We start from the raw sequence: 27283 nt of genomic DNA, 5'->3' as shown, positions 1-27283 counted from the left end.
ATGGCGTCCATACAGCCATCATTCATGGACTTTAAGAAACGTGGGCCTACCATTCGAGAAAGTCTGCTCACTTCCTGAATCGTCTCAAAACATCTTGGCCGTATCAGCGCAAGTATATGTTGGTTTCCTCTCTGGTACTCAAACCTGATATATGGGAAATAAAAACTGTTTTTTTTTATTTATGAGATATAAACACGTCTAGAGTATGAAATAACATTCTAGCAAAATAATATCCATAGGCCATATCCAACCTTCCTACACTCACAATGTATTTTACTTTGAAAGATGTGCTTTTATTTTGACGCTAGTACATGGTTGCCTATTGAGGAACATTTTTGTTATATTTAGCATCTTTTCTGACCATCTAAATTTTAAAAACCAAACTGGCAAAAATAACAACAGTCCTCAGAATGTTCGCAACATTCTTATTTCTTGCACAGTGGAAGGAAGATGATTTGGCCTGATAATATTCTGATAATATCCATGCAAAATTCTCTTGCCACACACAAATTCAGACCAATCAATGGGATGTGTGCACCCTACTTTACTGTAACAATTGGGGCCTAGAGGGAAAATAAATCACAGATCAATTTGTGTGAAACTATTTTTAAGCGCTGCCTACGAAAGCCAGATTCTTAACAAACAAACAAACAAAAATCCTCTTCCTCTAATATACAGTAGCTTCTGGAACTATTGGCTTAGTTAAGTGTTATTTACCCTGCTGGACTGCCTCCCCTTTAGACACACACACTTACACAAACACACACACTCCTGGGGCTCAGTGTGCTGTGAGAAGATTGAGAACACACCCCTGTTGAGTTGCTCTCAGTGAGAGATAAGTGTTGAGAAAATTTCTGTTAGCAATGAGATGAAAATAAAAAAATAGTAGCTACGGATTCCTGACATGTAAAGCTATTCAAGACTTTTTGGACCTTGGACAATTTCCACCCTCGCTCGTTTGATATTGGCTAATTTAGCAATCATTATCCAACGTCGGTCAAAGGTCACCGCTGTCCTTCGTGGCAACTCGTATTTCATGTTCTTTAACTGCTCACTATTATTTCTTATGGCGCCGCTAATTTAGCTCGGTGAAAGAGTGCCAACTTCTCCGGCTTTACGAATATGATAAGACCAGCCCTGTAGGAAGTCTCGCAGCTCAACGGTAATGGTTAACTAGATAATTTCATATTTGGGCGGGAGTTGATAACAACACCCCCCCCTTTTTTTTTTTTTTTTTTTTTTGATCGGCCGCCTTTCTACAAGCTGCCGTTCATTCATTGTAAAGACTCACCATGGAGGAGACGTTGCAGCAAGAATATAAAAGCCAGAATGAAGAAGACCAAGGTATGGTTTCAAACTTGCTTTTAATTTGAGCAACTTTAATGAAGAAAATACTTGTTTGCATTGTTTTTGTGTCTTGGTTAGCCAATCCAAGTCCTTTTGATTATTGAACACAAAAGTTGTGTACATATAAGAAAAAAAGACCAACTAACAAAAAAACATATTTTTTTCTAGGATTTCTTTATTATTGTTGAAGATGTTTAACCCAAGAAGCTTCTTCACTACTTCTAGATTAAAGTTGAAGCGTCTTCAACAATCAAGAGCAAGTTCAGATGTCCTCTTGGAGTTTTTTTTACTTGTTTGCTGAAGAAATTTTACCTCCATTTAAAAAAAAAAAAAAAAAAAAGAACAGAAGAAGCCAGCCAGACTTCTTCTTGGTTGTTGAAGGCCGTTCACCTTTATTTCAAAAGAACCAAAGCAACCAACAGAGACAGTTTTTGATCTTTAACCTTTAATGAAAATGCCTTTTGGATGAAAGTCGATCCCTTTTCCGTGTTTTGAAAGGTGGAATCCGTCGGCGATTGCGAGATAGAGAACTTCTCAAGAGGAAAAGAGCCGAAGCGGAGCAGAAGGAAACTCACCAGTGGGTTTTGGGGTAAATGTGTAGAAAAACAAACATTATCTAGTCAAACAATTGAGTATTGGATGGTTGTTCGACAAATAAAATCTGTAAAGCTCGAGACGGTTTACAAAGGGTGTGGTTTCCACCGTGACAACATTATCACGCCTTGAGATTATCACAGCTCTGTTTATACTCAATGCGAGGCAAGAGCGACTCCCAAAGGTTGCTCTCGTCTGGACGTCTCTATTGATACTCACATCCAGGTCATGGACTTTGCACCATTGGCTTTTTCAAAAGAGCAACATCCGCCATTGTTGAGACTAATCCCAATTGCGGGGGTCTTTCAGATTGGAGAGCCTGGGGAAAAGACAGAAGTACGACCAGAGAAGAAGCACAAAGAGGAGGGGGAGGCCCAGGAAGATGGATGGCTCAGCAGAAAGCTCCCAGGTTGGGGATTCCCAAGGTCCTGCTGTTTTGGTTCTTCCACAACCAGAGTTAGGATTGGACTCTCTACCTACTGTGGCCAGCGGCAGTCTGGAAACCATCTCAACGTGGTCGCCCAACCCCGTCCTTACTCCACTTCCAAACGTAGCGGTCATTTCACCTCCAGATCTTGTCCCGCCACCCATCACAGCTCCTCCAGATGTCTTTCCCACTGCAGTTCTTCCAGATTTGGCCCAAGATCCGGCCACCGTTTCAGCTCAAACGTCATCTACAGATCTTGCTCAACCTCCCAGCGCTGTTCTTCCAGATCGGTCCACCGCTCCAGATCAGGCTTTAGCTTCAGATTCAGTTCCTCTCACTCCTGTCCAGGATCTGTCTACAGCTTCGACTCAGTCTTCTTCTCTCGATCCAGATCTCATTGCACCTCTCACCACAGTTCCTCTAGCTTCTGCCCAAGCACCAGTTCAATATTCAGCTCCAGATCTTGTTCCAGCTTCAGATGTTCTTATTCCCACTCCATCTCAAGCCATAGTTGCAGAGGTAGTTGAAGCTTCAACGTCTGCCCCTCAACAGGTGGAGAACCTGTCCACAGAGTCACAAGGCAAGGAGAACCTTGACCTGGTCCTTATTGAGGACCTGGGCCCGGACAAGCTGGGAAATGATGTACCACCAACTCAGGACAAAAAAGCTGAAGAAGGTGATTGAATTTGTGGACGAGAATACAGCTAAAGATAGTTTCCCTCAATTGCCTGTTTTGTTTTCCAGATGGGAGCCAAAAGCTGTCAAATTATGAGGCAGAATAAAATAAGATATTCACAATTCCATCCTTGTCTTTGCTGCCCCAAGACTACCTCCCAGGAAATTGATTCCGATTCCCTTTAACTACTTTTCCGACACTGACTCATAGCAGGAGGCTTGTTTTATTGTCTTGTTATTTACTTCAGTATTATTTTGGTCCAAAATGTGGTGGCGGCTGTTTTGCCAGAACAGAAAAACAAACTAATCATTCCCTCTAATACAAACAATGTGTTTCTTGTCATTGTCAAGTATTATTTTAAAACATTTATGCTTCTCAAGCATTGTAAATGAGGAATTCTTTTGTTAGCTCTGTAAAAACTATTTCACCCAATAAAATATATTGCTCAGGTCTGCAGTTCTTGCTATTCATTGTTATCTTGGCAAAAATAAATGTGTTGAGGCTGATCTGCAACCCCCGCATTTATCAGAATGAATATGCAAAATTTATCAGATTCAAGCCCTTATAGACTAAACTATTTTTAACAAGGCTTATTTTCATAACAGTGAAAAATTATTAAAACGTTAAGATGCAAATATACATTATATAATGTAGGCCTTTTAAACAATACTCGACTTTATTTGTGGACGTCGACACACCCTTAAACTGCAGTTCCAGTCTGACCAATAGGTAGCACTAGCGCCCCATGATTGGTTTTGAGTTGCCATTATAAACTCAAGAGGAAGTGCACTTTAGCCGTTAGCTTTTGGCTATCAACTCAGCACAGCGATATTTTTGTACATTTAAATGTCGAAAATGGCTCCTATATGTGATTGCTGCGTCGAACATGTAGATAAATTGAAACAGCAAGTGTCTGTGATGCGAAAAGAAATCAAGAATCTTCGGTAGGCTGCTTTGAAAGTGAAACGTTATTAAAAGTCGTAAACTGCATTTTAGTACGATGTCAAAGTATGTGTAAACAATTCATTGGTTGGCATGACATTATAATTTTTTTTTTTTTTAAAGGTTTACAACTGTCCAACATAGCAAAATTTTGATGCACTGGAATATTTTAAATATAAGTATTTACTGTATTTACGATTTTACTATTGGCCTTATAATGCATGTTTCAACTACAAATTTTGTTAGATTGCCACCGTAGGAACGAAACTTATAATGTAAACAGAGGAACAAATTTTCTCATAATTTACCCTTCACCAACAGGCAGATGCTGGAGTCTGCAAACAGAGCTCATCGCAAACATTTGCTTTCTATTGAGTCTGCTGTGTCCAAGGTTGGTGTCGGGGACTTGAAGAAAAAACAACCTCCATCTTCTTCACCCCAGACAGATTTAGAGCACGGTAACAATGGCAGCAGATGTCCAATAGACTGTTTTCACTGTTGCAAACCCACAATCGTCTGTGCTATTGCAGGAAAAATTCAAACCTTGCCAATTGGTTACATTCATTCCTGTTTCTCTGAGAAAAATGGGACGCCCAGGCAGCCCACCGTCTGTGGCTCCTCGAGGGCGGAACTGCGACTGCAGCACAGTGTCTTCAATAACCCTGAACATGCCTTGCTAGGGCTGGAACAATTTTCTCATATCTGGTAGGTTAATTTGCTGGTGTGTTTTTTGTATTTTTTAAAGCTCCAACTCACTTCTGCATCACAACTTTACAAAACACATATGTGTAAAAATGTGTCTAAAATAGTGGATTGTGGTTTAACTTCTTTACTTTTACTTCCCTAGAAAAGTTCCCCAAACTTGTACTGCCTTTTACTTTCTTAAACCAAACAAAAGTTTCCCGAGCAGCCAAGATAGAGAGGCTGCATTTTTCACTCACTGCTCTAAAGTCTCATGATATTTTCTTCTTTTCACGGCAGGGTTATTTTTCTCTTCCACAAAAACGGCCACTTGAGTCACAAAGCCAAAGTGAAACCCCCCAGGCTGAACGGCGAGAGGGTCGGCTTGTACTCGACTCGCAGTCCACATCGGCCCAACGCTTTGGGCCTGACTCTTGCAAAGCTGGACAAAATTGTTGGTGCGTATCAACCTTAAAGGCGACATATTTTGCCCCCACAGTCGACGAATCAGATCATATTTAATATTTCTGCGTTCACACTTCTTCTGCTTCCTTTCTAGGTGAAACAATCCTTCTATCAGACATTGACATGATTGCAGGCACCCCTGTGCTGGATATTAAACCCTACATCCCTGACTACGACTCCCCTTGCAGTCGGGAGACCATAGACTTGGAGTTTTGCCAGTCAAACCCAGATCCCACCCCTTTGTCGCCTCATGAACCAATACAAGCACTGTTGAAGGATCTAGAAGACGGTCAATTTGATGATAGTCCAAATCTTGTGGACCCTTTCGCTATGCTAGAGGAAGCGAAGGCCTACTTGAGCAATCGGGAGCTCACTCAGGTAAATTATGACTGCAAGCGAAGCTCTGTAGATCATCGGGGGACTGAGCAGGACCAGCGGCCGTGTTACACAGAGGAGGCTTCCAGCACCATCGCTGGCTGGATCAGGGAGCCGCCAGTCACCAGCCTGGAGGTGCGCTTCACTCCTCACGCACAGAGAGAGTTGGCAGAATTCCTCCCCTCCATCCAATCAGGTATTTAGTCCTGTTCTCCAAATCAATAGTCGCTAAAGTGTGGTTTAAACTTGATGGATCAGTTTAAGAGTTCTAATACGAACTTTTCAGGCTTTCCAGATCCCTCTGATAGGGATCGTCCGAGGTTCAAGTTTCTGCGTAGTTCAGACGAGGCTACCGCCGCCATCCGAGGGGTGCTGTCCGCAGACCCGAGGTCGGTCTACAGGAGAACTCGATGCAAAGAAAAGCTTTTTTTCTTCACCCTGGACACTGCTGACATAACCTGCTGGTTTGGACCAAGCTTCGCAGAGGTGCTACGGGTTCGACCTGTTCAGAGCCCCGTTGGCTCCATGTAGAATGATCTGCTTATGGCTACCATTTTGAATTCTAGACTGTACAAGAAAAAATCATTGTATATAGTAGAAGGTATGGAAAAAAATTCTGGTACTGTTTTGTGTGCTGGAACCCATGTCAGCTGGCTCGGCGTCAGCCAATTGCAGTTAAATAAAAGTTCTAAACTGTTCTTTAACATTATTATAATATAACATTTATTCAGAATGGCACGAAAGAAACGCCAAATTACTTATGCGTATTTAAAATTATATATTATTTATGAAAAAAAACAGACGCTATCGGCGTCGACATTCTGGGGTGGGGTTCATACCATCCTGTAGGTGGCAGCTCTACCCAGCTGAGTTCAAATACGTGCTTGATAAGACGCCGAAGAAAAGAAACGGGCCAATAGAAACGCAGCTGTTTCTGTTTTGAACGAAACGCGCTTGTTGACGGTTTCACTGGAGGTTTGACGCTTCTTCTCTGTCTTTATATTTTAATTAAAGCCGAAAGACATATTTTCGGCATTATTTTAAGTTTTCGTCATTTGTAGGTTTGCTAGGAAAAAAAACAGTAAACTAATTCCGTCGCGACAACTTTATACAATAGATACCGTAGGAACAATTCGCTGACTTCAAATCATCAAACCGTGTCTCTTCTTTTGTCACGTAAGTCCAAGTACGATCTCTTTACGTAATTATTTTTCTTTTATTAGGTGTCCCAACTTGCTGATACTAGCCGAATAGTTGTACTCCAACAATGCCAAGTCGAAGTGTGGAAGGCTCGGTAAGAGTTATATTTTTGCATCGTTTTAGTATCGTCAAGCTAACAAGTACAGTGCTTTACTACAGTGCTTTACTCCAGTATTTATATTTTCATTTGGATGCTTAGCCTTCCACGAGATGTGAGCAGCGGCCTCCTTTAAGAAGTTTGGAGAATGAAAAGCAGCATCTGTCTACGCCACTACTGAGACGCCATTCCAAATCACTGTCAAAAGTGGAAAAGGTACCATGTTCCTTTTCAAACATCTAAAAACATTTCACATTTTTATAATTGTACAATGTACATCTAAAAAATACTGGCTATAAAAGTACAATCAAATGAAACAAATATATTTAATACAAGGAGAATATTTATTTTTGCGCTAAAACTAAGATTTGATCATATATTGTGTGATTTTTGCCTTTGCGCCACACTAACACAATTATTGTAACCAACAGGAGGATGTTTGTCTTGACTCATGTTCTCCTCTAACATCCAATGTGACGCAAACCATCAAAATAGACGATGTCACGTTTAAATCCTTCATCTGCTCAAGTGGTGAAGTGGTGATTTCCGATGAGACTTCACTGTGCACAGAAGACCACATTTTCTTGCCTCAGGATCAAACCATAGGTGCCACTTGTGAAAATGAGGACATGGGCACCAGTGAGATCTGCAGCATGCACATGGAACATCCTTATTGCCACCCCGAGTCAACAAATGCAGCCTTTGGTGAAGTCGTTCCAGCCAACACTGGTCCGATAGATTTTTTTGAGCGTGACATCCGTGAGATGGACGTTTCAGCAACCTCCAGGCAACCGGATGAAACCATTCCTCTTGTAATAGACGACAAACATGTGGATGATCTCTACCACTGTCAAGATGAAGGTACTCCAAATGAAGTCTGCGATGTGACATTCAAGTCATTCACTTGCGATGGGGGCGAGTTGGAAATTCCTAACGTCACTCAAGTGGAAGATGAGACAGTTCCTCTGCCAGCAGAGCACATGGCGACCGGTGATCCAGAGCTGAGCTTTTTACCTTCTGATGTGGAACTCTGCAGTGATCACGTTGATCATCCGTACTGCCATTCTGAGACCAGTATGGACATTTTTGGACAAGAAGGGGCTTTGTTGAATGATCTTGTTGCTTTTCCAGAAGGGCAAGCTGAAAGCTTCCAGTTCCATCATCACGAGTCTCTCACACTGGAGGACATTCAGAAGAGCCACAATGACGACATTGTGGGTTCTCTCACACCGACATTACAGACTTTACCTGACACCTCAGTTTCAGTCCAAGATGAATTTGATGACATTTCCGTGGCCACTCAAATGTTAAATGAGACGTTTCCTCCTCCGGCAGAACCAATTGCAAGCGCTCATTCAGATCCACAAATTTTATCTGCTGATGTCCAGATCAGTCATTTGGAGAAGAATCCTCTTGATCCTCTCATTGAGACCGAAATGGACAGGCAAGTTGTTCCAGAAGAACAAACTGGGTCCAAGAATCAAACTCTCACAGTGGATCCAATTGAAGGAAACCAAAACGATGACATTTTAGAGACTTCTACACCATCGCCACTGGAAAAGACTCTGGCTCCTGAGTCAATTCATTTAAAAGACCACGAGACACCACAGAGGCTTGACGATGACAAGATGCTCCCCGAGGTTCAGTTAGATCTCGAATTCAGCGAGGGCAAGGACAGCGCGCTTGGTTTGTCTGAAAACAGAGCACCCGCGCTATCGCCCGTGGAGAAACCCCTGGCCGAGACCATGCCCGATGTTTTAAAAGTGCTGTCGGAGTGCCCCTCTGTCGTGTCGGCTCTGCAGCTCATGAGTCCGGTTCGAAGGGCGTCCCTCTCCCTCATGAGGACTCGCAGGGATCCTGCTGTTGACTTTGAGAAGAACGAGCTTTCACCAGAGCTGGCCTCTTTGTGGACGGACCAGGTGGAGAGCCCGATCCATTCTCCCCTCTTCAACTCGACCACTCTGAGCAACAAGATCCAGCCAGAGGGTCAACAAGCCGAGGATAAGAACAGTCAGGGGTCAAAGGTTCCCGCTGGACCTTTTATTCCGGATGGTCCCCTCCAGCAACAGCTACGGCAAATGGCGGAGTTTCTCCTCCTGGCGTCAGGAAAGATGGACTTTGCTGTCGCTCCTGCTGCTCCTCCCATAAAGTCCTCCAATGTGGGCGTGGGCGTCACCCCAATAAAAAAGTTGGACCGAAGCCTAAATACGTCGGGAGAGTTTGTAAGAAAGGGGGAATTTTTAAAAATGGACGCCTGCACGCTTACAGATCCTCTTCCTCTCCTGTGGAAGTAAGTACTGGAAATTGTTTACATTTTTTATTTCCATGGCTCATTCACTGGTTTCCCTTATTTGTTTGCATGGCCAGCTGTCACCAGGAAAGCTTGGATAGCGTGCCCAGAGAGGAACTGGAGCAGAGACTGATGTCAAGCATGGTCATGGTGGAGGCCTTGGTGCAGCAGCTGGCAGCGGCCCGGGCCGTACGCGGCCCCCATGCGACCCCGGCGCCCTCCGAGCTACGGAACAAGCTGGTGCAGACGGAGCACACAGAGCTCAGCCAGGTGAATGACCTACTGTGGAAATTTGCAAAAGCATTGTTTCATGTCTTTGCTTTTTTTTTTTTGTGTCACTTAGACCACAATGTATCGGGACTTGTATATGGAAGCTTTGAATAGGATTAGCAACTTGGAGCAAGATGGAAGATCTCTGCAGGAACTCGTTCAGCATATGCAGGGCATGCGTGTCACCATGGTGAGACTCGGCTTCCTTGTCTGATTCTTTTTTCCATCTGATATGCTGACCTAAAAAGACCAAGATTTGGAACTCTCCATTGTTTCTTACACTAATATAATATGAAAATAATCTAATAGGCATCTTTGGCCGGTGACACCGATGCAGCGCTGTCTGACGCAAAGCAAATGGAGGCGCTTGTTCGAGAAGATCATCAAACACTCTCGTCTCACGTAAGCCTTATTGTAAATATAACATCTCAATTATTTGTATTTTTTTTTGCTTAATGAATGTTCTCCTTTTAGTATGGCGAGATGAAGTCGTTGTATACGAAGTTCAAAGAAATGCAGCTGCGAATGATGCAGAAGGTCGACGAAGCGTTCGGGCAAAGAGACGAGATGAAGACTCGGATGGAAGACGCCCAGACGTCCAAGGAAGCCGTAAGCCTTCGTAAATGCATGTGAGAAGGAGGAGGCGGCCATTTCAATCGTTTGTTGGCCCGTGTCCAGGCCTTCAGTACCGTGGAGCAGCTGAGGACTCACTGCGCTAGCGAAATGGCGACGCTGCAGAGGAGCATCGGCTCTCAGCAGGAACTCCTGGCTGCGCTCAATGTTACCTTCCCAGAGCAGGTGAAATCAAACTCACTGCTGATCAACGTTCTCCCTGAAGATGTCTCGAGTTTAAATCCGCTTTATCTTCAACACCACACAGGTTGCACTAAACAAGATGAGCGGTGAAACCCTGAACTCTGCTTCGGATCTTCTGTGCCAAACCATGGAAGATCAGACCAATTTGACTCAAGAAGTGAGTTGAACAAATTTGCGCTTTATTGAACTAGCTGGCTTGCTAATAATTAGCACCCATAATTCTTTAGGGTCACATTGATTATTTCCTCATTGTTAATCTTGTTGCAGTTGTCCGTGGTCAGGAGCCTCGTGCAGCGGTCCGCCCCTATGCTGGTGAAGCTGAACGAGAAGGCGGCGGCCGCTTTGACAGAAAGAGATCAGCACATGTCAGCCCGAGAGCGAGTGCAAGAGGAGAGAGAGCAGGTCAGTCTGGAATAAGCAGCGAGAAATCCATTTTCTTCATTTCTTCTGATTCCAAACAAACAGTGAAAGGGTTTCATTTTTCAAAGCAATGATGTGAATCAAAATTTCTCAGAAAAAGAAAAACGTTTCTTTTAAAATTGTCCTGCCAAAAGAAATCAATTACTAAAATTTCCCAGAAAAAGAAAAACATTTTGCAAAATTGTCCTGCCAATAAAAATCAATTACCACAATCACCCAGCTAAAAGCTGTCTTATTCCGTTCTGATTTTTGTTTTTATTTGTGATCTGTTTTTTTTTTTTTTTTACATACAGGTGGAAGAGGAGCTGAGAGAAGCCGTATTAAATCTCCAAACTGCCCAAGAACAGATTGGTGATTTAAACCTGCAGGTTACTATTTTGACTTCAGGTAAAATACACAAGAGAAAGCTGCAGTGTAAATGGGTAGAGCTGCCAAGTGAAATTCAAATTCTGAATATTATTATTTACCTGCTTCCCAGAGATGAGCGTGCTGCGTCAAAAGCTGAAGGAGCACGAGGAGCAGCGAGCTCAGCTTGAGCGTACCGTGACAGAAATGTCGGCCACCGTGTCCTCCACCACAGCAGCCCACACCTTCCTGGAGCACACCCTGGCCGAGGAGACATCCAAGTATGTAGAAACTCCAAAGTGGAACTTCCTAGTGGTGATTACAGTGTACTGCACTTTTATGATTGTCTGATTGACACAAGCAAAACCCAGGAGGTGTTAAAAATGTTGTTCCAGGTTGGAGCAGGCACAAAAAGACGCAAGCCAGGCCAAGGAAAAAGCAGACTAGTAAGTTATGTCCCCAAAAAGTGTTTGGTGAAATTCAGACAATTCATTTAAATGCCTCCAATTTTTTCTGCCCAGTTTGGCGTCTTCACTGTGCCAGGCGGAAGAGTGGGCAGAGGAGCTCATTCGTAATCTGTCCGAGAAAGAGGAGGCCCTGTCCCGGCTGCAAGCGCTCTCGCAGTCACAGAGTTTACAGATCCAGCAACTGAGAGACGTCTGCACGCAGCTCAGCGACGCGGCGGAAACGAACGAGGTGGGTTCAGGTCGCTGGAGTCACCGTCTACGGAATTCGCAAACCGTCATTTTGAAAGTTGCGATTTAATTGATCAATTTGCTTCCAGTTCCTGCAGGCGGAGAACGAGATGGCCCGGGACCAGCTTGCCGAAAGCGAGAACGTGTCCAGGGTTCTGCACGAGAGGAACATCCAGTGTGAAGACCTGAAAGCTGAACTCTACCAACTACAGTGAGCCATCAGCCTTTCTGCCGTGTTCCATTTCAAACACAAAGCAAATTATCTAGCTCGAAATATTGAAGGGAAAGAAAAATTATTTTATTTTTCAAACTCGAGGACATTTGGGGACATTTGTGTTGTGCCCACGACTTGACGTTTAGCATGTGTGCAGGCGAGAGAAGAGGAGTATGCAGGAGGAGCTGGAGGCAGAACGGTCACGAGCCAGCACGGCCCAGCTGAAGCGGGCCGAGGAGCTCGCTCAGGCCGTCACGGAAACTACCCTGCTGCATCACACGCTGCGAGGGATGACCAACGAGCTGCATGATGCTCTCGGCGCCCAGGTGAAGGGAACTTAACCCATTATTGTTCGCTTAACCCTTGCCGTCCTTGCATCGTGACTGAAACCAATGTGTTTCAGAAGCCAGAACCGAAGAACTTGTCACAGGCCCTCCAAGTGGACCAGCGGCAGCCGTCCAGCTCTTTTGTAGACTGCGTCATGGTTGCTCTAACAGCTGACAAGAATGAGGAGGAGGAAGAAGCCAACACGTCAGACGGTAATCTTAAATCAAGGCTGCAAAACTTAATTTTATCGTTCCAAGCATGCAAAAGCGCTGTTGTTATTGTCTCTTCAGTTTCCACGGACTCGCCAAGAGACAGCATATTCAGCAAGAGCAGTGCCTTCACACGCTTGCCGGTCACCCCGAAAAAGAAGCTCGTGTCGCAGGAGTCTGATGATGAGGAAAAGAGGGAGCAGAGCAGTCTGCTGGAGGCGCTGGCCCACTTGAGCAACACGGTCACGGAGCTCGTCGGCACGCTGGAGTCTGTGCAGCGACACAAAGACGCTCGCCTGGAGGAACTGCAACACACCGTGTAAGTCGATCGGAACGTGTTAAGCAGTACAGATTCTTGATTCTCGTCTGCTGCGTAAACAAATACAAATTTAAATAAAATCACATTAGGAGCAAGACACTTGTTCAAAATTATTGTAATTTATAATTTTGGATAATAGACTATGAATAAATAATGACATTATTATTAAGATATTAGGGGTAAGTTTGAATAACCAGGAAGCCTTTATTTATTTAAAAAAACAAAAAAGCCTCATATCATTTAGAAAAATACATTTTAAAATTCCCCTCACCCATACAAATATTAATGGTAAGGCTTTTGATAGAGATCTGTAAATTTTCGTTTTATAATTTTCCTATTTGAGAATGAACGTTTGACTTTTTATTTTTTTAAGCAAAGGTATATTTAAGCGTCCCTCTTTGTTTTAGTTTTAGCCAGCAGATGGCGCTGCAGGACGCAAACAGCAAGCACAAGGCGGAGGAGTCGGAGCTGAAGCTTCAGCTGAGCCGTATGCGCAGCCAGGCAGAGCGCTGCGATTTAGCACTCCAGCAGCAAGCTCAGGTTGGAGGCAACACTTCTTTTTTTTGACAGTGCATTGAAGACATATTCCCATCGCCTGGAATTAACAATTGAATTAACAATTGAAAGACCTGTGCATGACCCTGACGATTTTTATTCCTGCGTCCTTAAAGCGGGCAGTATGTTGTTGACCCGGTGTTGTAGAACTTCTCTAATTTTACAGAAGCACAACGAAACTATTTCCCGTGCAGCTAAAATACCGTATGAACAATTTACATTCATTGCATACATAGCATTGTTCAGATTGCTCTAAATTTCAAGCGGCTAATTCATTTAATGACACTGAACTGATTGTTTTCTCGAGACAGGATTCAAAAATGATAACAAAGCTGATGAATGATGTCACAGAGGCCCAGGAGCAGATGATCAAATACAGGCTGGATTATAATGTAAGAACCCCGAAATTATTATTTATAGATTCTTGTCACATGCAATAATGTATCCCCCCCACCCATCAGGAGTTGCGTAAGGAGACAACGGAGCTACGTCGCTCCCTCCAACAAAGTGAAACAGAAGTTCAAATCCTGCGCGCAGAGTTCAGGAAAACTGACGGACAGACGGCCGGCGAAGTTGATGTGAAGGAAGAGAAACTCCTCTTGTTAAAAGAGGTACGACCATCTTGGCTTTCTGTGGACTGCAATTCTACTTTACCTATCTAGCTATGCCCAAAATACATTTTCTGCTCAAAATGTCTGGAAACCGATTTTGAAGCCTCGTTTATACACTGTCAACATTTTGTTTTCTCTTATTCTTCCATGACTATTCATCGAATAACCATTTTAGTTTGGAGCTTTCACTGTCATATTTTGAAGTGATGATAATAGCAATATATAAAGATTCTGATGCTATCCAGGTGGATCGACTGAAGACGAGCCTTCGGGAGATGGAGCAGACCAGGCACAAATTGCTCGAACGGGCTAAGAGACATGTAAGTGATACACGCAGACACACACGCACGGAAGGAAAAAAAAAAACTCACTGTGTAGCGTCGCCTCTTCATAGCAACAAATCCAACAAATGAACCAGCAGAAGTGCGAGAATGAAGTGCACATGTTGAACAACATGATTAATAAAGTCCGTGAGGTATGTCACATTTTTTTCTATTTTTTCTAATTTATATATATATATATATATATATATATATATATATATATATATATATATATATATAATATATTATATATATATATATATATATATATAAATTTTTTTTTTTAAATATCATATATATATATATAATTTTTTTTTTTTAAATATCATATATATATATATATATATATATATATGATATTTAAAAAAAAAAAAAAAAAAAAAATCCTTTTGCTTGTAGACGCTGCGGTCATTGCCCGAGGCGGCGAAGAAGTGTGAGCAGCTACAGCAGCTTTTAGATTATTTAGGCTGATCATTTGTTTTTTGTTTTCTTACAATGCTTTTTATACATTCAGTGTGTTTGTTTAAGCGCTTTTTGTTCTCTAAAGTTTAATGTAAATAAATATTCAAACTAAAAAGGATTTTTTTTTTTGGTCCAGTGTAATTTAGTATTTTAGTATAGTTAGACAAAATCTAAATAAGCACAAAAGGTCATTTTTATTTTGTGTCAAATCACATTTAAAACCAACAGAAAGTGAGCGTGACAGTTCTCGTTTGTTTTTATATTTAGAATGTTGTAAAAAGTCAAACTGCTACAATTTATATTATAATATTTAATATTATTCAATAGTAATTTATTTTCTAAATTCCTTAATTTGATCCAATTTTAAGAAAAATAATGGACATTGGGACTTTCTTTTGGGGCTTGTTGCTAAAAAGAAATTATTTTAATAATTAAAAAAATAAAAGGGTGTTTAACAGCCCATGTCAGGACATTTTCTAATATAGCAAACGTACAGTGATTCTTAGAATTTTGTGAATATGGGAGACTAAAGATGTGAAAGAAACAAAAATATAACATGAACAAAAAAAACTTATGACAGCTATAATAAAAGTTTTCCAACTTTTTGGGTACAGGGCTACAATTTTCCAAGGACCGGCACATAAACAGATTCAAAATTTTATAATGTTGCAAAAAAAAACAATGCTGTAATGTGATATTGAAGCTTCATTTTTTTCAGTTTGAGAATCACCCAGCTATGTTTTGTACTGTATCTTTTTTTTTTTTTTTTTTTGTATTGCCCTTTTAAACTGCAAGACTCCACCGGCCTCACAATTCAGCCTCGTCAATCACTGCGTCTTCTTTCCCTGGCACGTAATCAAGTGTCTCAGGCTAACGAAGTGCATCCTGTCAGGTCTCATCTTGTCTGTGTTGAGACACAACTACTGCAATTGTTACTTCTCAAGCCTTTTTCGAGACTGAACTATCGAGTTAGAAGTCAACGCACGGTTCGAGTAGATTAGCCGAATCTGAAGTGTTGCGGCGGATCCAAAAGTGTGTCTCCAAAATAACAGAGAAAACATTGCAGACACGAAAAAATGTACCAATGACACTTGTTGAAGTCCACTTTTTACTCTTCAAGAAATGTGCTGTACAAGTTCCCAAAAAACTCTTCATACAAGACACTTATTGCAAAGCCATCAAGCCCAATAACTTACGGAAAAAAAAGAACCCTTAATTTTATTTATTTTTTATTTTGCAGCATTTTTTTTTCTTTTTAACTTTTGAATGACCGAAGTGTGTTTCACTATTGATGGTTTGTGTGATGAAAAAAAAAAACATGTCTTTTGAACTTCACAAATTTTATCTTTAAGAAGTCCGCACTCTACAATATTATGTAGTACGTGTCCAAAAAAAGTATTTCTTTAATAGAGCGGCCATCAGATGTAATCCATATAATATAAATATAAAAATAATTCATGTTTGATGTGTAAACTTCTGCCACCCAAAATTGGTACGTGGACAATATTAGTGGTTTCTGACAAATGTGGGATTTTAATTAATTTCATTTGAATTAAGGGTTAAACAGAACTAAAATGTGTCCATCAGGACACCCACAAGCAGTCTAAACTATTATTTACATTTGCATGCCACAAAGAGGACTTTTACTGTGTAGAGCTCATTATGACCAAGGTGGAAAAAGGGTTAACTTGATAAATTATTTTGTCCTCAGGAATGCATAAAAAAATATTTGGCTCAAGTACCTCTCAAAGGGTGTACAAACATTAGACTGCATTTGTATACCACGAAAAAATGTCCAAAGTATAACTAATACAAATCTAATTTAATTAAAGCAAGAAATAGCGTGACTTGCTATTTTTTTTAGTAGTTATTTTGGTTGTGAATGTGAAGCTGTAAGTCTGCTGTGGCTCAGTACAGGGCCGGTTCTATTGTTGAGGGCTGCGGACACCCAAAAATCTAAAAGAAATCTTTCAGAATCTGCTTTAATTTTATTTGCTGTCCAAATATTTCAATATTGACCTATTAGAATTGATTCCTGAGCATATATTTGTCTTAACTAATGGATTGGTTTTAGCTTGTCAAATAAATTAAAGCTGAAGATTTTCCTTTGATCTTCTCGTATGTGTAAGTTTGGACACCCCTTGAATTTTAATGTCCTGGTCGAATATCTTGAAGACAGTGAAAAGGCGCTAGAAAATTGTCTCAAGTTGTCAACCGTCAGAGAGCAGACACAAACCTGTCCATGTTCCCGGTGTAGGGCGGGTGTCGCAGGTAACCTCCTGCATTGGCGCTGTTGTACTGGGAGAAAGACCCCAACTGTACTGGCGAGACCCTACTGTAGGGGTCTTCCGTCTCGCCTGAGGAGCCCAGGCGACTGGAGGCGGCGTACACTTGGCTCTGGCCTTGTCCGTAGGGTCCCTGAGGGGCGGTGTGATGGTGGTGGTGTTGGTGGGTCGGTACGGGATAGGTGAACCCCGGGTGTATGGAAGGGGTGGAGCGGGGCGGGGCGGTGCCCCCGCACGTCTGACTCTGAAAACTCGGCGGTGCCAGACTACAGGGGCTGGATCCGTTGGAGATCCCCTCGGGGGTAAAGCTGCGGCCGGGCTGCTGCATCCCGTCCGGCCCCTGAGCACCAAGCATGCCGGTCGGAGTTCCGATTAGGTTGTTGATACTGAACATGCGAGTCTGAGGCGGGCCAAAGCCGGGAGGCGACTGCGAAGGGTAGTAGGCGGAGGGTAGCTGTTGCCCGTAGGATGGGCTGACGGTCATGTTAGGGTACACCGCGTTGGAGTACGCCGCCGACCTCGTGATCTGGACCGGCGTGAAAACCGGATTCTCCTGAACGTACGAGGCGTAGGTGCTCAGGTCGCATCGCTTGAAGCGCTTCCTCCGCCGCAGAAAACTGCCGCTCTCAAACATGTCCTCGGCGTTGGGGTCCAAGGCCCAGTAGTTGCCCTTCCCCGGGCGTCCTGGCTCCCGGGGGATCTTGATGAAGCAGTCATTGAGCGTTAAATTGTGACGGATGGAGTTCTGCCACTTCTTGGAATTGTCCCGGTAGAAGGGGAAGCGCTCCGTGATGAACTTGTAGATGCCGCCCAGCGTCAGCTTGCGGTCTGGGGAGTTAGCGATGGCCATGGAGATCAGGGCGATGTAACTGTAGGGCGGCTTGCCTCGCTGCAGGGGTCTTTTCCTGCGTCGACCTCGGGGCTGCTCCTCTGGAGGGTCAGGGACCGCCGAGGATGTGTCCGCCGGAGGGTTTTTCTCTACTTTAACCACCGGCATTATTTTTGATTCCTCAAGAAAGCCTACAATCAAACAAATCACAAAGTGAATCTACAGTCGACAAGTAGCAAGGTTCCAATCCTAAAGAAGCGAATTCCTTGTTTAGCTCACATTATGGTAAGTAACCAGATGATGGCAGGTAAAATGAACAAAACCATCTTTCCAACTAACTTTTTAACTTTCTGTCGTAGGCTCCACAGGAAGGCCCGCAATGGAAAACTCGTGAGGTGAACCTGTGGTAGACACAGATTGCAATCTCGATGATAGTTCCAGTCGCACAAAACAAGAAGTCGTCTTTTGACAGTAAGTCACGGTCTGTGTCCAAAAACGTTTCTTCCCAAGGTGGTCAAACAAGTTGAGCTTTCCCAGCGGTGGGATCGGGGCGCATTCGAGCTCGTTCCCACCGGCGTTTTCTGAGATCAGGTGGAAGTGGCAAACAATGCGTCCTCCATGCGTGGCGTCTGAGGTGTGTTTGAGCGTGAGTCACAGAAGTGCTTGGGAGGGATTACCTCCACCGTGAGTAACTGAGGGGCCACACCTCCCCGTTGCGAGCATCAAGTGCTCCCCGCGTGACTCTTTGCACGCTGGTGGACGCTTCTACATCAACAAATGATGTATCTTGAAATGTCTCCCAGTCGGTTTAAAAAAACTCTTGAAATATTTTTTTATAGTTGTTAGCAACCAAATACTGGTATTGCATGACTTAGTCTTATGAAAATCCACTAGCTTAACGCTAACACCCATTGAGTATAGCAATTGAGATTGCGGTATTGATAAATCCTTAAATAATTTGTAATTGTAGTGAAAGACACGCACACCATGTCCACGGCCTCAAAATTACCCCTAAAAAGTCCCTGATTTGCTGGGATCCTTTATTATCAGAGACTATAAAATAAGGAACTTTGTTTTTATGGGCCACATGAAATAATGTGGCGGGCCAGATCTGGCCCCCGCTCCTTAGGTTTGCTATAATTCCTTGTTATGTAAATCCCCCCCCCTTGAAGTCAACCTCAGTTTATTTTCAAAAATGATCCTCGTTTGGAAGCCGCCAACCTAAAGGACCTCTTTAGCGGCGAGTTAGGTCGCATGTTGTTTTTCTACGTGGCTTACCTTGTTTGCTTTGCCCCCGCTCTGAAACACGGCAGCTGCATTTGAGGCATGGAAGTGTGTTTTGGTTTGTGTGTTTTTTCAACCTGCGATGTCACCATGCAAATTTCAGGCCATTGATTTATCACGGAGATTATTCCTTTATCATGTACTGCGGTTGTCACTGTCATCTAGAAATCACTTATGTAAACTGAATGTAACGATTTTTTTTAACGTATTTTATGTGAATAATTTTGCGTATTTAAAAAAATAATAATCTTCCCATTATGGTGGAGAAGTTTGAGATGGGAAAAGTTGTAGGCCACCTAGCTTAATGCTAACATAAAATGCAAAACTCCAAAGATGGGCTAATGAAAATTAGCTTACAGTAAATATACTGCAAAAAAACAACTTAAAAATCTGCAAGCCTTCACTGTGGTTGCTGATTTTCCTCGGTGCGTGTAAACGTACTGACTGAGAACAGCTATTTGGACCCAACAAGGATGGGCTCCAGCGCCTTAATCCCCAAAATAAACAGCAAAGAACACGCTCGCAAACACTCCCAACCTCTCAACGCGTGCTGAGAGAGCGCCGGCCGGCCGGGTTAGCTGCCGATGAAAGGTTCAGTCATGCTGCCCGGGGGCTGCCCCGACGACTATGTTGCAAGTTATACAAAAATAGTTACAAATAATTCACATATCCTAATATTAATACATAAGCAATCAATTTCCTAAAGCCCGGTATTAATATTATCAAACTGTGCATATTGTTAGAGTTCCGAACAATAAATACATAATTAAAGAATTAAACTATTCGTTTTGATTATGCCTACTATCGTATTCCAATGTTAGTCATGATTTGGCAAGCTAAGCATTTTTTTTTTTTTTTTTTTTAGGTGGAACTTGATGTAAATATTTGACTAGCACATAAATGAGCACACAATTAACACCACAATGGTGCACTGCAAACAACTCCAATTGGACATTTCACACTAATAACAGGTTCTGTTTCCTTAAGCTACGTGTAAACATTTGGAATATTCGTTCTGCTGCCTACGATAATACGCATTTGATTGTGTGCTTACTTTACCGCTTGACAGCCGTTTGACAGGCGGGGTTTTTTTCTCGGGCGGCCTCACCCTAGACCCTAAGACGGCTTCTTACGCTGGGTGGCAGCGAACAATTGAGCCTGACTCGTTTCCCAGCTCGCTCATGCTCATATTTGCCATAGTTTGCTCATGCATCAGCATCTGGCCAGCGTACAATGTGTGCACTAGATATTTGTCCATCAACTTCTTTATCTGCTCTATGCTGTCGCATTAAAATATGAATTGACATCTGTGAGAGGTCAACAGCAGCGTGTCTTTCTGCTATTGTCAGATGATCGGTATGACAGGTGTGCTTTGTTACGCCAGTAAAGGCATTTGTTAGGTGTAAACTATTTGGATGCGTCTTTTCGCTTAGCAAAAAAAATAAATAAAAAAAATATTTTATTGTGCAATGTACTTAGATTTTTTCAAAAATAATTTTTGATGCAAATTGCAGTAAAGTGACAAACACAGCAATAAAAAATATAAAATAAAAGTTTACTTTATTAATTTAGCATGCACTGAATTTTATTAGAAAATGACAAATAAAATATGGAAAAAATAATACAATAATTATACATATAGTATATCATGAAATGAAAACTTTTTATAAATTATTTTCTACCGTTTATTCAAATAAAAAAAGAAAATTAGTTAGATTTTTTTTTTTTATTCATTTTTTGAGTGTGATAATTGTTACTCTTATCGAATCATACTAGTAACCTATCGGTAATGCCTTTAACTGTTGAAGCTGTTATTAGGGTTATCAAATTTATAATGCATGTAAAGTTAATGTAAAATGGTAATCATGAAAATATTGGTTGGCCGTGCATGCTGCAAAGACCACATCATTGCACCAAGGGATGATTGCGGACAAGCCTGGGCCAGCCCTCGGCTCCACTTTACAATGATCTTTGGCGTTTGTCAACGTGATGAGGTCTTCTTCATGGCGAGCTCTTGCTTTCAGCCAAGCAGAGAACCAGAGCTGGATGGGAGGTGTGTGTGTGGGGGGGTGTCGTCGGCTCTCGCTGTCCGTCACGAGACGCAAATGGCGGCTTCACGGTGGGGTGGGGCCGTTTTGTGTGCCGTGCTGCTTTTTTGACTTTGACCAGACGAAGCAAACAAAGGCAAACAAATGAGACATTTGAATGTCAACACTTGCATTAGGACAGTGTGACGGACAGACGCACTCGCAGGTGTCGTAATGCTTAACTGACAGCAGAGCATACGTGTCTATATATGTGTGTGTGTTTGTGTATTCATTATATATAGTTAATATGAGTGAATTTATGACTTGCAAATGTTGCACTTTAATCTGAAGCGCATGTGCAAGCGTGTGTGTGTTTGCATTAGCAGCTGCAAGGTCTTGTTGGAGATGCAAAGTCCGACGGTTGACTGGTTCCCATCCCAGGCCGGTTTACATAACTGAAGAACACACACGGTCTGCCCTGAATTCACTTCATGATTCCTTAACCCTAACCTTAAAAAAAATGGAATACAATGCTATCACAATTGTGAAAGTCAGCAATGTATTCTTTTTCGTGCAGTGATGTTTTTCTACATTATCTTTGTCATGCTGATGCTTCTCAGAAGTTTATCAGGTGGACAATCGCATTCTCCCTGTGGGTTGCAGTTCAGGTTTTTCTTCGAATGACTCACGGGGCCTTTTGACTTGCCCGAAGTTCATCGCCGTGACTTTCACGCCTGATTGCAGATCTCACAGCAACTGTGTCAGCCTAACACTTGAAAATGCAACACAACAAATATATTGAACTTAATTGAAGTTTGCACAAAAGTTTGACGACTAAAAAAAGCAACCCTTCACTCCTCAGCTCTTGTGAACATATGCTAAGTGCTGCTTTCGATGTAACCGTCGCTTTTGTGGCAGCTTTTGTGTTCCCTTCCAGCTTTCAGCGCCGCCTAAATCCTCCAACTGGCGAGCAGGAAGACGCAGGCACTCAGGCGGCTTCCGCCCAGATCCTCCATCCGCACACTCGTGTTTTCTCAGCTGTCACACTCCTCGAGAGCACTTGCGGAAAGGACCTCGGCTCGGCTCGACACGCATTGTGACGACTTGATGTTCAGGCTCTTCAGTTATGTGAGGAGATTTTGATTTCCTGTAGAAGTACTGTAAGAAATGAATGCCTCTCCATCCGTCCATCCGTCTGTCCATCCATCCATCCATCCATCCATCCATCCATCCATCCATCCATCCATCCATCCATCCATCTCTTACATTTTTGAGCGATGGTTCCCCGCGGCTGCTTCCATTCAGGCCGGCTTGGTCGGCGGCCAGCCGAGCGGCGGTATGGCAACGAGATCGGTATGCGCTTCCTTTGCGGTGCCACCTGTGTGTCTTTTACCAAAGGGATTTGTACCTCCTCAATCACTGACACGGGCGGATTATGTGTACTTAGGTCAAAAAGCCAAAGGCAAGCCGCGTCTTGTGCATGCCAGCAGTCAGTCACTCCGACAGGCGAGCGTATCATATGAGACAATTTTCCATCTACGCTCTTCTGTTTAATAAAACGCTTGTGTCGCTTCGTGAAGTGGTTCTCACGTTTTCTACCTATTATGACCAGTTTTCAAAATGTTTAAAGTCTGCTTCATGTTCAATCCATAAGAAATAACGACCAGCTTGTCCGTGTCGACTTTTTTTACAACAGCCACTGAGACAAGACGTTAATTGACTTGTGACCGAGGACCATTGAGTGTGCACGTTTGCCGTTACGGGACTTGGGCCGCGGCGCTACGCTCCTAAACTTGGAGCTTAGAAGTGCCGTCATGCGTGGAGAGGCACGGCCTGCACAATGGGCCTGGCGCTGGGTGCGCCCGTCTCCGGGATTAATGCAGGTGAAAGGATCCACAAGCAGACAGGTTCCACCAGCCTGCGTGGATCTTGCAAAGCTACTCAGGGGGGAGATCTCAATTCCTCTCTCTGTTTACACACAAAGTGAATTGTTTGTAGATTTGTAGAAAATATGTGGAGTTGCTTTGGAGGAAACAAGTGGTATTTCAGGAAAAAAAAATCCTCATCGTTTTTGTATATTATTATTATTTGCAATGTAGTTGCTTGGTGCTCCCCATAAAACCATTTTGGCATTGGTCTCTCCCTATTCGCTTGTTAGGTATTCCATGAAACCATGTATCTACCATCCTTCACAAGCCAGGGTTCCATAGTGTAGTGGTTTGTCCTCTGGACTCTGAACACAGTGACTCGAGTTCGAATCTCTGTGGTGACTCAAAATTCTTATCCAGGAAATAATTTGCAATGTAGTTGCTTGGTCCTCCCACATAAAACCATTTTGGCATTGGTCTCTCCCTATTGGCTTGTTAGGTATTCCATGAAACCATGTATCTACCATCCTTCACAAGTCAAGGTTCCATAGTGTAGTGGTTAGTGCTCTGGACTCTGAACCCAGCGACTCGAGTTCGAATCTCTGTGGCGACTCTAAATTCTTATCCAGGAAATAATTTCCAATCTAGTTTCTTGGTGCTCCCCCATAAAACCATTTTGGCATTGGTCTCTCCCTATTCGCTTGTTAGGTATTCCATGAAACCATGTATCTACCAAAGGTCACAGGTGTCAAGCTCTAGTCCTCGGGGCCGCGTTCCAATATGTTTTCCAAATGACCCTCGTTAAGTACAGGTGCGTGAAAACTTTTAGCTCCTTTTGAACGTGAAAGTGGCTAAAAGTTTTCACGCAGGTGCGGTTAACGAGGGAACCACACGGACACTCCATTAGGTACACTGCCATTTTCAAGTGTACCTAATAACAGGTCACTTTATTAGGGAAATATCTTGGTCAAAGGTCACAGGTGTCAAGCTCTAGTCCTCGGGGCCACTTTCCAATATGTTTTTCAAATGACCCTCGTTAAGTGCAGGTGCGTGAAAACTTTTAGCTCCTTTTGAACGTGAAAGTGGCTAAAAGTTTTCACGCACCTGCACTTAACGAGGTAATAACACGGACACTCCATTAGGTACACCGCCATCTTCAAGTGTACCTAATAACAGGCCACTTTATTAGGGAAATATTATGGTCAAAGGTCACAGGTGTCAAGCTCTAGTCCTCAGGGCCGCATTCCAACATGTTTTCCAAGATTCCCTGGTTAAGTGCACCCTAATAAAGTGGCCTGTTATTAGGTACACTTGAAAATGGCGGTGTACCTAATGTAGTGTCCGTGTTATTACCTCGTTAAGTGCAGGTGCGTGAAAACTTTTAGCTCTTGCGGACTGTGAAAGTGACCAAAAACTTTTCACGCAGGTGCGCTTAACGAGGTAATCACACAGACACTCCATTAGGTACACCGCCATTTTCAAGTGTACCTAATAACAGGCCACTTTATTAGGGAAATATCATGGTCAAAGGTCACAGGTGTCAAGCTCTAGTCCTCGGGGCCGCGTTCCAATATGTTTTCCAAATGACCCTCGTTAAGTGCAGGTGCGTGAAAACTTTTAGCTCCTTTTGAACGTGAAAGTGGCTAAAAGTTTTCACGCAGGTGCGCTTAACGAGGGAACCACACGGACACTCCATTAGGTACACTGCCATTTTCAAGTGTACCTAAGAACAGGTCACTTTATTAGGGAAATATCTTGGTCAAAGGTCACAGGTGTCAAGCTCTAGTCCTCGGGGCCACGTTCCAATATGTTTTCCAAATGACCCTCGTTAAGTGCAGGTGCGTGAAAACTTTTAGCTCCTTTTGAACGTGAAAGTGGCTAAAAGTTTTCACGCACCTGCACTTAACGAGGTAATAACACGGACACTCCATTAGGTACACCGCCATCTTCAAGTGTACCTAATAACAGGCCACTTTATTAGGGAAATATTATGGTCAAAGGTCACAGGTGTCAAGCTCTAGTCCTCAGGGCCGCATTCCAACATGTTTTCCAAGATTCCCTGGTTAAGTGCACCCTAATAAAGTGGCCTGTTATTAGGTACACTTGAAAATGGCGGTGTACCTAATGTAGTGTCCGTGTTATTACCTCGTTAAGTGCAGGTGCGTGAAAAGTTTTAGCTCTTGCGGACTGTGAAAGTGACCAAAAACTTTTCACGCAGGTGCGCTTAACGAGGTAATCACACAGACACTCCATTAGGTACACCGCCATTTTCAAGTGTACCTAATAACAGGCCACTTTATTAGGGAAATATCATGGTCAAAGGTCACAGGTGTCAAGCTCTAGTCCTCGGGGCCGTGTTCCAATATGTTTTCCAAATGACCCTCGTTAAGTGCAGGTGCGTGAAAACTTTTAGCTCCTTTTGAACGTGAAAGTGGCTAAAAGTTTTCACGCACCTGCACTTAACGAGGTAATAACACGGACACTCCATTAGGTACACCGCCATCTTCAAGTGTACCTAATAACAGGCCACTTTATTAGGGAAATATTATGGTCAAAGGTCACAGGTGTCAAGCTCTAGTCCTCAGGGCCGCATTCCAACATGTTTTCCAAGATTCCCTGGTTAAGTGCACCCTAATAAAGTGGCCTGTTATTAGGTACACTTGAAAATGGCGGTGTACCTAATGTAGTGTCCGTGTTATTACCTCGTTAAGTGCAGGTGCGTGAAAAGTTTTAGCTCTTGCGGACTGTGAAAGTGACCAAAAACTTTTCACGCAGGTGCGCTTAACGAGGTAATCACACAGACACTCCATTAGGTACACCGCCATTTTCAAGTGTACCTAATAACAGGCCACTTTATTAGGGAAATATCATGGTCAAAGGTCACAGGTGTCAAGCTCTAGTCCTCGGGGCCGCGTTCCAATATGTTTTCCAAATGACCCTCGTTAAGTGCAGGTGCGTGAAAACTTTTAGCTCCTTTTGAACGTGAAAGTGGCTAAAAGTTTTCACGCAGGTGCGCTTAACGAGGGAACCACACGGACACTCCATTAGGTACACTGCCATTTTCAAGTGTACCTAAGAACAGGTCACTTTATTAGGGAAATATCTTGGTCAAAGGTCACAGGTGTCAAGCTCTAGTCCTCGGGGCCACGTTCCAATATGTTTTCCAAATGACCCTCGTTAAGTGCAGGTGCGTGAAAACTTTTAGCTCCTTTTGAACGTGAAAGTGGCTAAAAGTTTTCACGCACCTGCACTTAACGAGGTAATAACACGGACACTCCATTAGGTACACCGCCATCTTCAAGTGTACCTAATAACAGGCCACTTTATTAGGGAAATATTATGGTCAAAGGTCACAGGTGTCAAGCTCTAGTCCTCAGGGCCGCATTCCAACATGTTTTCCAAGATTCCCTGGTTAAGTGCACCCTAATAAAGTGGCCTGTTATTAGGTACACTTGAAAATGGCGGTGTACCTAATGTAGTGTCCGTATTATTACCTCGTTAAGTGCAGGTGCGTGAAAAGTTTTAGCTCTTGCGGACTGTGAAAGTGACCAAAAACTTTTCACGCAGGTGCGCTTAACGAGGTAATCACACAGACACTCCATTAGGTACACCGCCATTTTCAAGTGTACCTAATAACAGGCCACTTTATTAGGGAAATATCATGGTCAAAGGTCACAGGTGTCAAGCTCTAGTCCTCGGGGCCGCGTTCCAATATGTTTTCCAAATGACCCTCGTTAAGTGCAGGTGCGTGAAAACTTTTAGCTCCTTTTGAACGTGAAAGTGGCTAAAAGTTTTCACGCAGGTGCGCTTAACGAGGGAACCACACGGACACTCCATTAGGTACACTGCCATTTTCAAGTGTACCTAAGAACAGGTCACTTTATTAGGGAAATATCTTGGTCAAAGGTCACAGGTGTCAAGCTCTAGTCCTCGGGGCCACGTTCCAATATGTTTTCCAAATGACCCTCGTTAAGTGCAGGTGCGTGAAAACTTTTAGCTCCTTTTGAACGTGAAAGTGGCTAAAAGTTTTCACGCACCTGCACTTAACGATGTAACAACACGGACACTCCATTAGGTACACCGCCATCTTCAAGTGTACCTAATAACAGGCCACTTTATTAGGGAAATATTATGGTCAAAGGTCACAGGTGTCAAGCTCTAGTCCTCAGGGCCGCATTCCAACATGTTTTCCAAGATTCCCTGGTTAAGTGCACCCTAATAAAGTGGCCTGTTATTAGGTACACTTGAAAATGGCGGTGTACCTAATGTAGTGTCCGTGTTATTACCTCGTTAAGTGCAGGTGCGTGAAAAGTTTTAGCTCTTGCGGACT

General features: G+C 43.0%; 4 protein-coding genes across 8 annotated transcripts; 3 read left to right on the top strand and 1 right to left on the bottom strand.

Annotated features, from left to right (window-relative positions):
- Positions 1 to 169: 169 nt before the first annotated feature.
- hemgn (hemogen) lies at positions 170 to 3500 on the top strand. Of its 3 annotated transcripts, none has more exons than XM_088373781.1 (4): positions 170 to 1344; positions 1846 to 1936; positions 2251 to 2350; positions 2921 to 3500. In XM_088373781.1, exons 1-4 carry the CDS (start codon positions 1293 to 1295, stop codon positions 3050 to 3052), a joined length of 375 nt encoding a protein of 124 aa, XP_088229907.1. In that variant the 5' UTR covers positions 170 to 1292; the 3' UTR covers positions 3053 to 3500. The 3 variants fall into 3 exon arrangements, with proteins under 3 accessions (XP_088229907.1, XP_088229905.1, XP_088229906.1); XM_088373779.1 differs by having other exon boundaries at positions 204 to 1344; positions 2251 to 3044; positions 3113 to 3500; XM_088373780.1 differs by having other exon boundaries at positions 206 to 1344; positions 2251 to 3500.
- A 302-nt stretch (positions 3501 to 3802) lies between these two features.
- On the top strand, positions 3803 to 6211 carry trmo (tRNA methyltransferase O). Its single transcript, XM_088373484.1, has 6 exons — positions 3803 to 3988; positions 4308 to 4444; positions 4517 to 4691; positions 4968 to 5125; positions 5227 to 5703; positions 5794 to 6211. Exons 1-6 carry the CDS (start codon positions 3891 to 3893, stop codon positions 6036 to 6038), a joined length of 1290 nt encoding a protein of 429 aa, XP_088229610.1. The 5' UTR covers positions 3803 to 3890; the 3' UTR covers positions 6039 to 6211.
- spag5 (sperm associated antigen 5) lies at positions 5851 to 16088 on the top strand. Of its 3 annotated transcripts, none has more exons than XM_088373482.1 (25): positions 5851 to 5993; positions 6731 to 6801; positions 6907 to 7020; positions 7236 to 9094; positions 9172 to 9364; positions 9438 to 9554; positions 9674 to 9766; positions 9839 to 9973; positions 10043 to 10162; positions 10245 to 10337; positions 10448 to 10582; positions 10894 to 10987; positions 11079 to 11226; positions 11341 to 11391; positions 11467 to 11641; positions 11730 to 11851; positions 12012 to 12180; positions 12258 to 12393; positions 12472 to 12709; positions 13117 to 13249; positions 13576 to 13656; positions 13726 to 13875; positions 14121 to 14195; positions 14270 to 14350; positions 14598 to 16088. In XM_088373482.1, the coding sequence occupies exons 2-25, from the start codon at positions 6775 to 6777 to the stop codon at positions 14667 to 14669; spliced, it is 4611 nt and encodes a 1536-aa protein (XP_088229608.1). In that variant the 5' UTR covers positions 5851 to 5993; positions 6731 to 6774; the 3' UTR covers positions 14670 to 16088. The 3 variants fall into 3 exon arrangements, with proteins under 3 accessions (XP_088229608.1, XP_088229609.1, XP_088229607.1); XM_088373483.1 differs by lacking the exon at positions 5851 to 5993 and adding an exon at positions 6410 to 6482 and having other exon boundaries at positions 12261 to 12393; XM_088373481.1 differs by lacking the exon at positions 5851 to 5993 and adding an exon at positions 6411 to 6482.
- Positions 15208 to 18437, bottom strand: foxe1 (forkhead box E1). The gene is made up of 2 exons (XM_088373485.1): positions 18114 to 18437; positions 15208 to 17965 (listed from the first exon to the last, which is right to left on the bottom strand). Exon 2 carries the CDS (start codon positions 17940 to 17942, stop codon positions 16878 to 16880), a length of 1065 nt encoding a protein of 354 aa, XP_088229611.1. The 5' UTR covers positions 17943 to 17965; positions 18114 to 18437; the 3' UTR covers positions 15208 to 16877.
- Positions 18438 to 27283: the final 8846 nt, after the last annotated feature.

This window comes from Syngnathus floridae, chromosome 4 (assembly GCF_059516105.1).
Source record: "Syngnathus floridae isolate MCC-2025c chromosome 4, RoL_Sflo_1.0, whole genome shotgun sequence".
NCBI lineage: Eukaryota > Metazoa > Chordata > Actinopteri > Syngnathiformes > Syngnathidae > Syngnathus > Syngnathus floridae.
This window is presented reverse-complemented; position numbering and strand designations above follow the sequence as displayed.

What these genes read in the sequence shown, in the direction of transcription:
- foxe1 (XM_088373485.1), bottom strand. Translation starts at nt 17,942, where the DNA reads ATGCCGGTGGTTAAAGTAGAGAAAAACCCTCCGGCGGACACATCCTCG.
- spag5 (XM_088373482.1), top strand. Translation starts at nt 6,775, where the DNA reads ATGCCAAGTCGAAGTGTGGAAGGCTCG. An exon ending in ATGTTACCTTCCCAGAGCAG is followed by an intron (nt 10,163 to 10,244) that starts GTGAAATCAAAC and finishes AACACCACACAG; the next exon opens with GTTGCACTAAACAAGATGAG. An exon ending in ACGCGGCGGAAACGAACGAG is followed by an intron (nt 11,642 to 11,729) that starts GTGGGTTCAGGT and finishes ATTTGCTTCCAG; the next exon opens with TTCCTGCAGGCGGAGAACGA.
- trmo (XM_088373484.1), top strand. Translation starts at nt 3,891, where the DNA reads ATGTCGAAAATGGCTCCTATATGTGATTGCTGCGTCGAACATGTAGAT. An exon ending in AAAGCTGGACAAAATTGTTG is followed by an intron (nt 5,126 to 5,226) that starts GTGCGTATCAAC and finishes CTTCCTTTCTAG; the next exon opens with GTGAAACAATCCTTCTATCA. An exon ending in CCTCCCCTCCATCCAATCAG is followed by an intron (nt 5,704 to 5,793) that starts GTATTTAGTCCT and finishes CGAACTTTTCAG; the next exon opens with GCTTTCCAGATCCCTCTGAT.
- hemgn (XM_088373779.1), top strand. Translation starts at nt 1,293, where the DNA reads ATGGAGGAGACGTTGCAGCAAGAATATAAAAGCCAGAATGAAGAAGAC. An exon ending in CCAGAATGAAGAAGACCAAG is followed by an intron (nt 1,345 to 1,845) that starts GTATGGTTTCAA and finishes GTGTTTTGAAAG; the next exon opens with GTGGAATCCGTCGGCGATTG. An exon ending in GGACAAAAAAGCTGAAGAAG is followed by an intron (nt 3,045 to 3,112) that starts GTGATTGAATTT and finishes TTTGTTTTCCAG; the next exon opens with ATGGGAGCCAAAAGCTGTCA.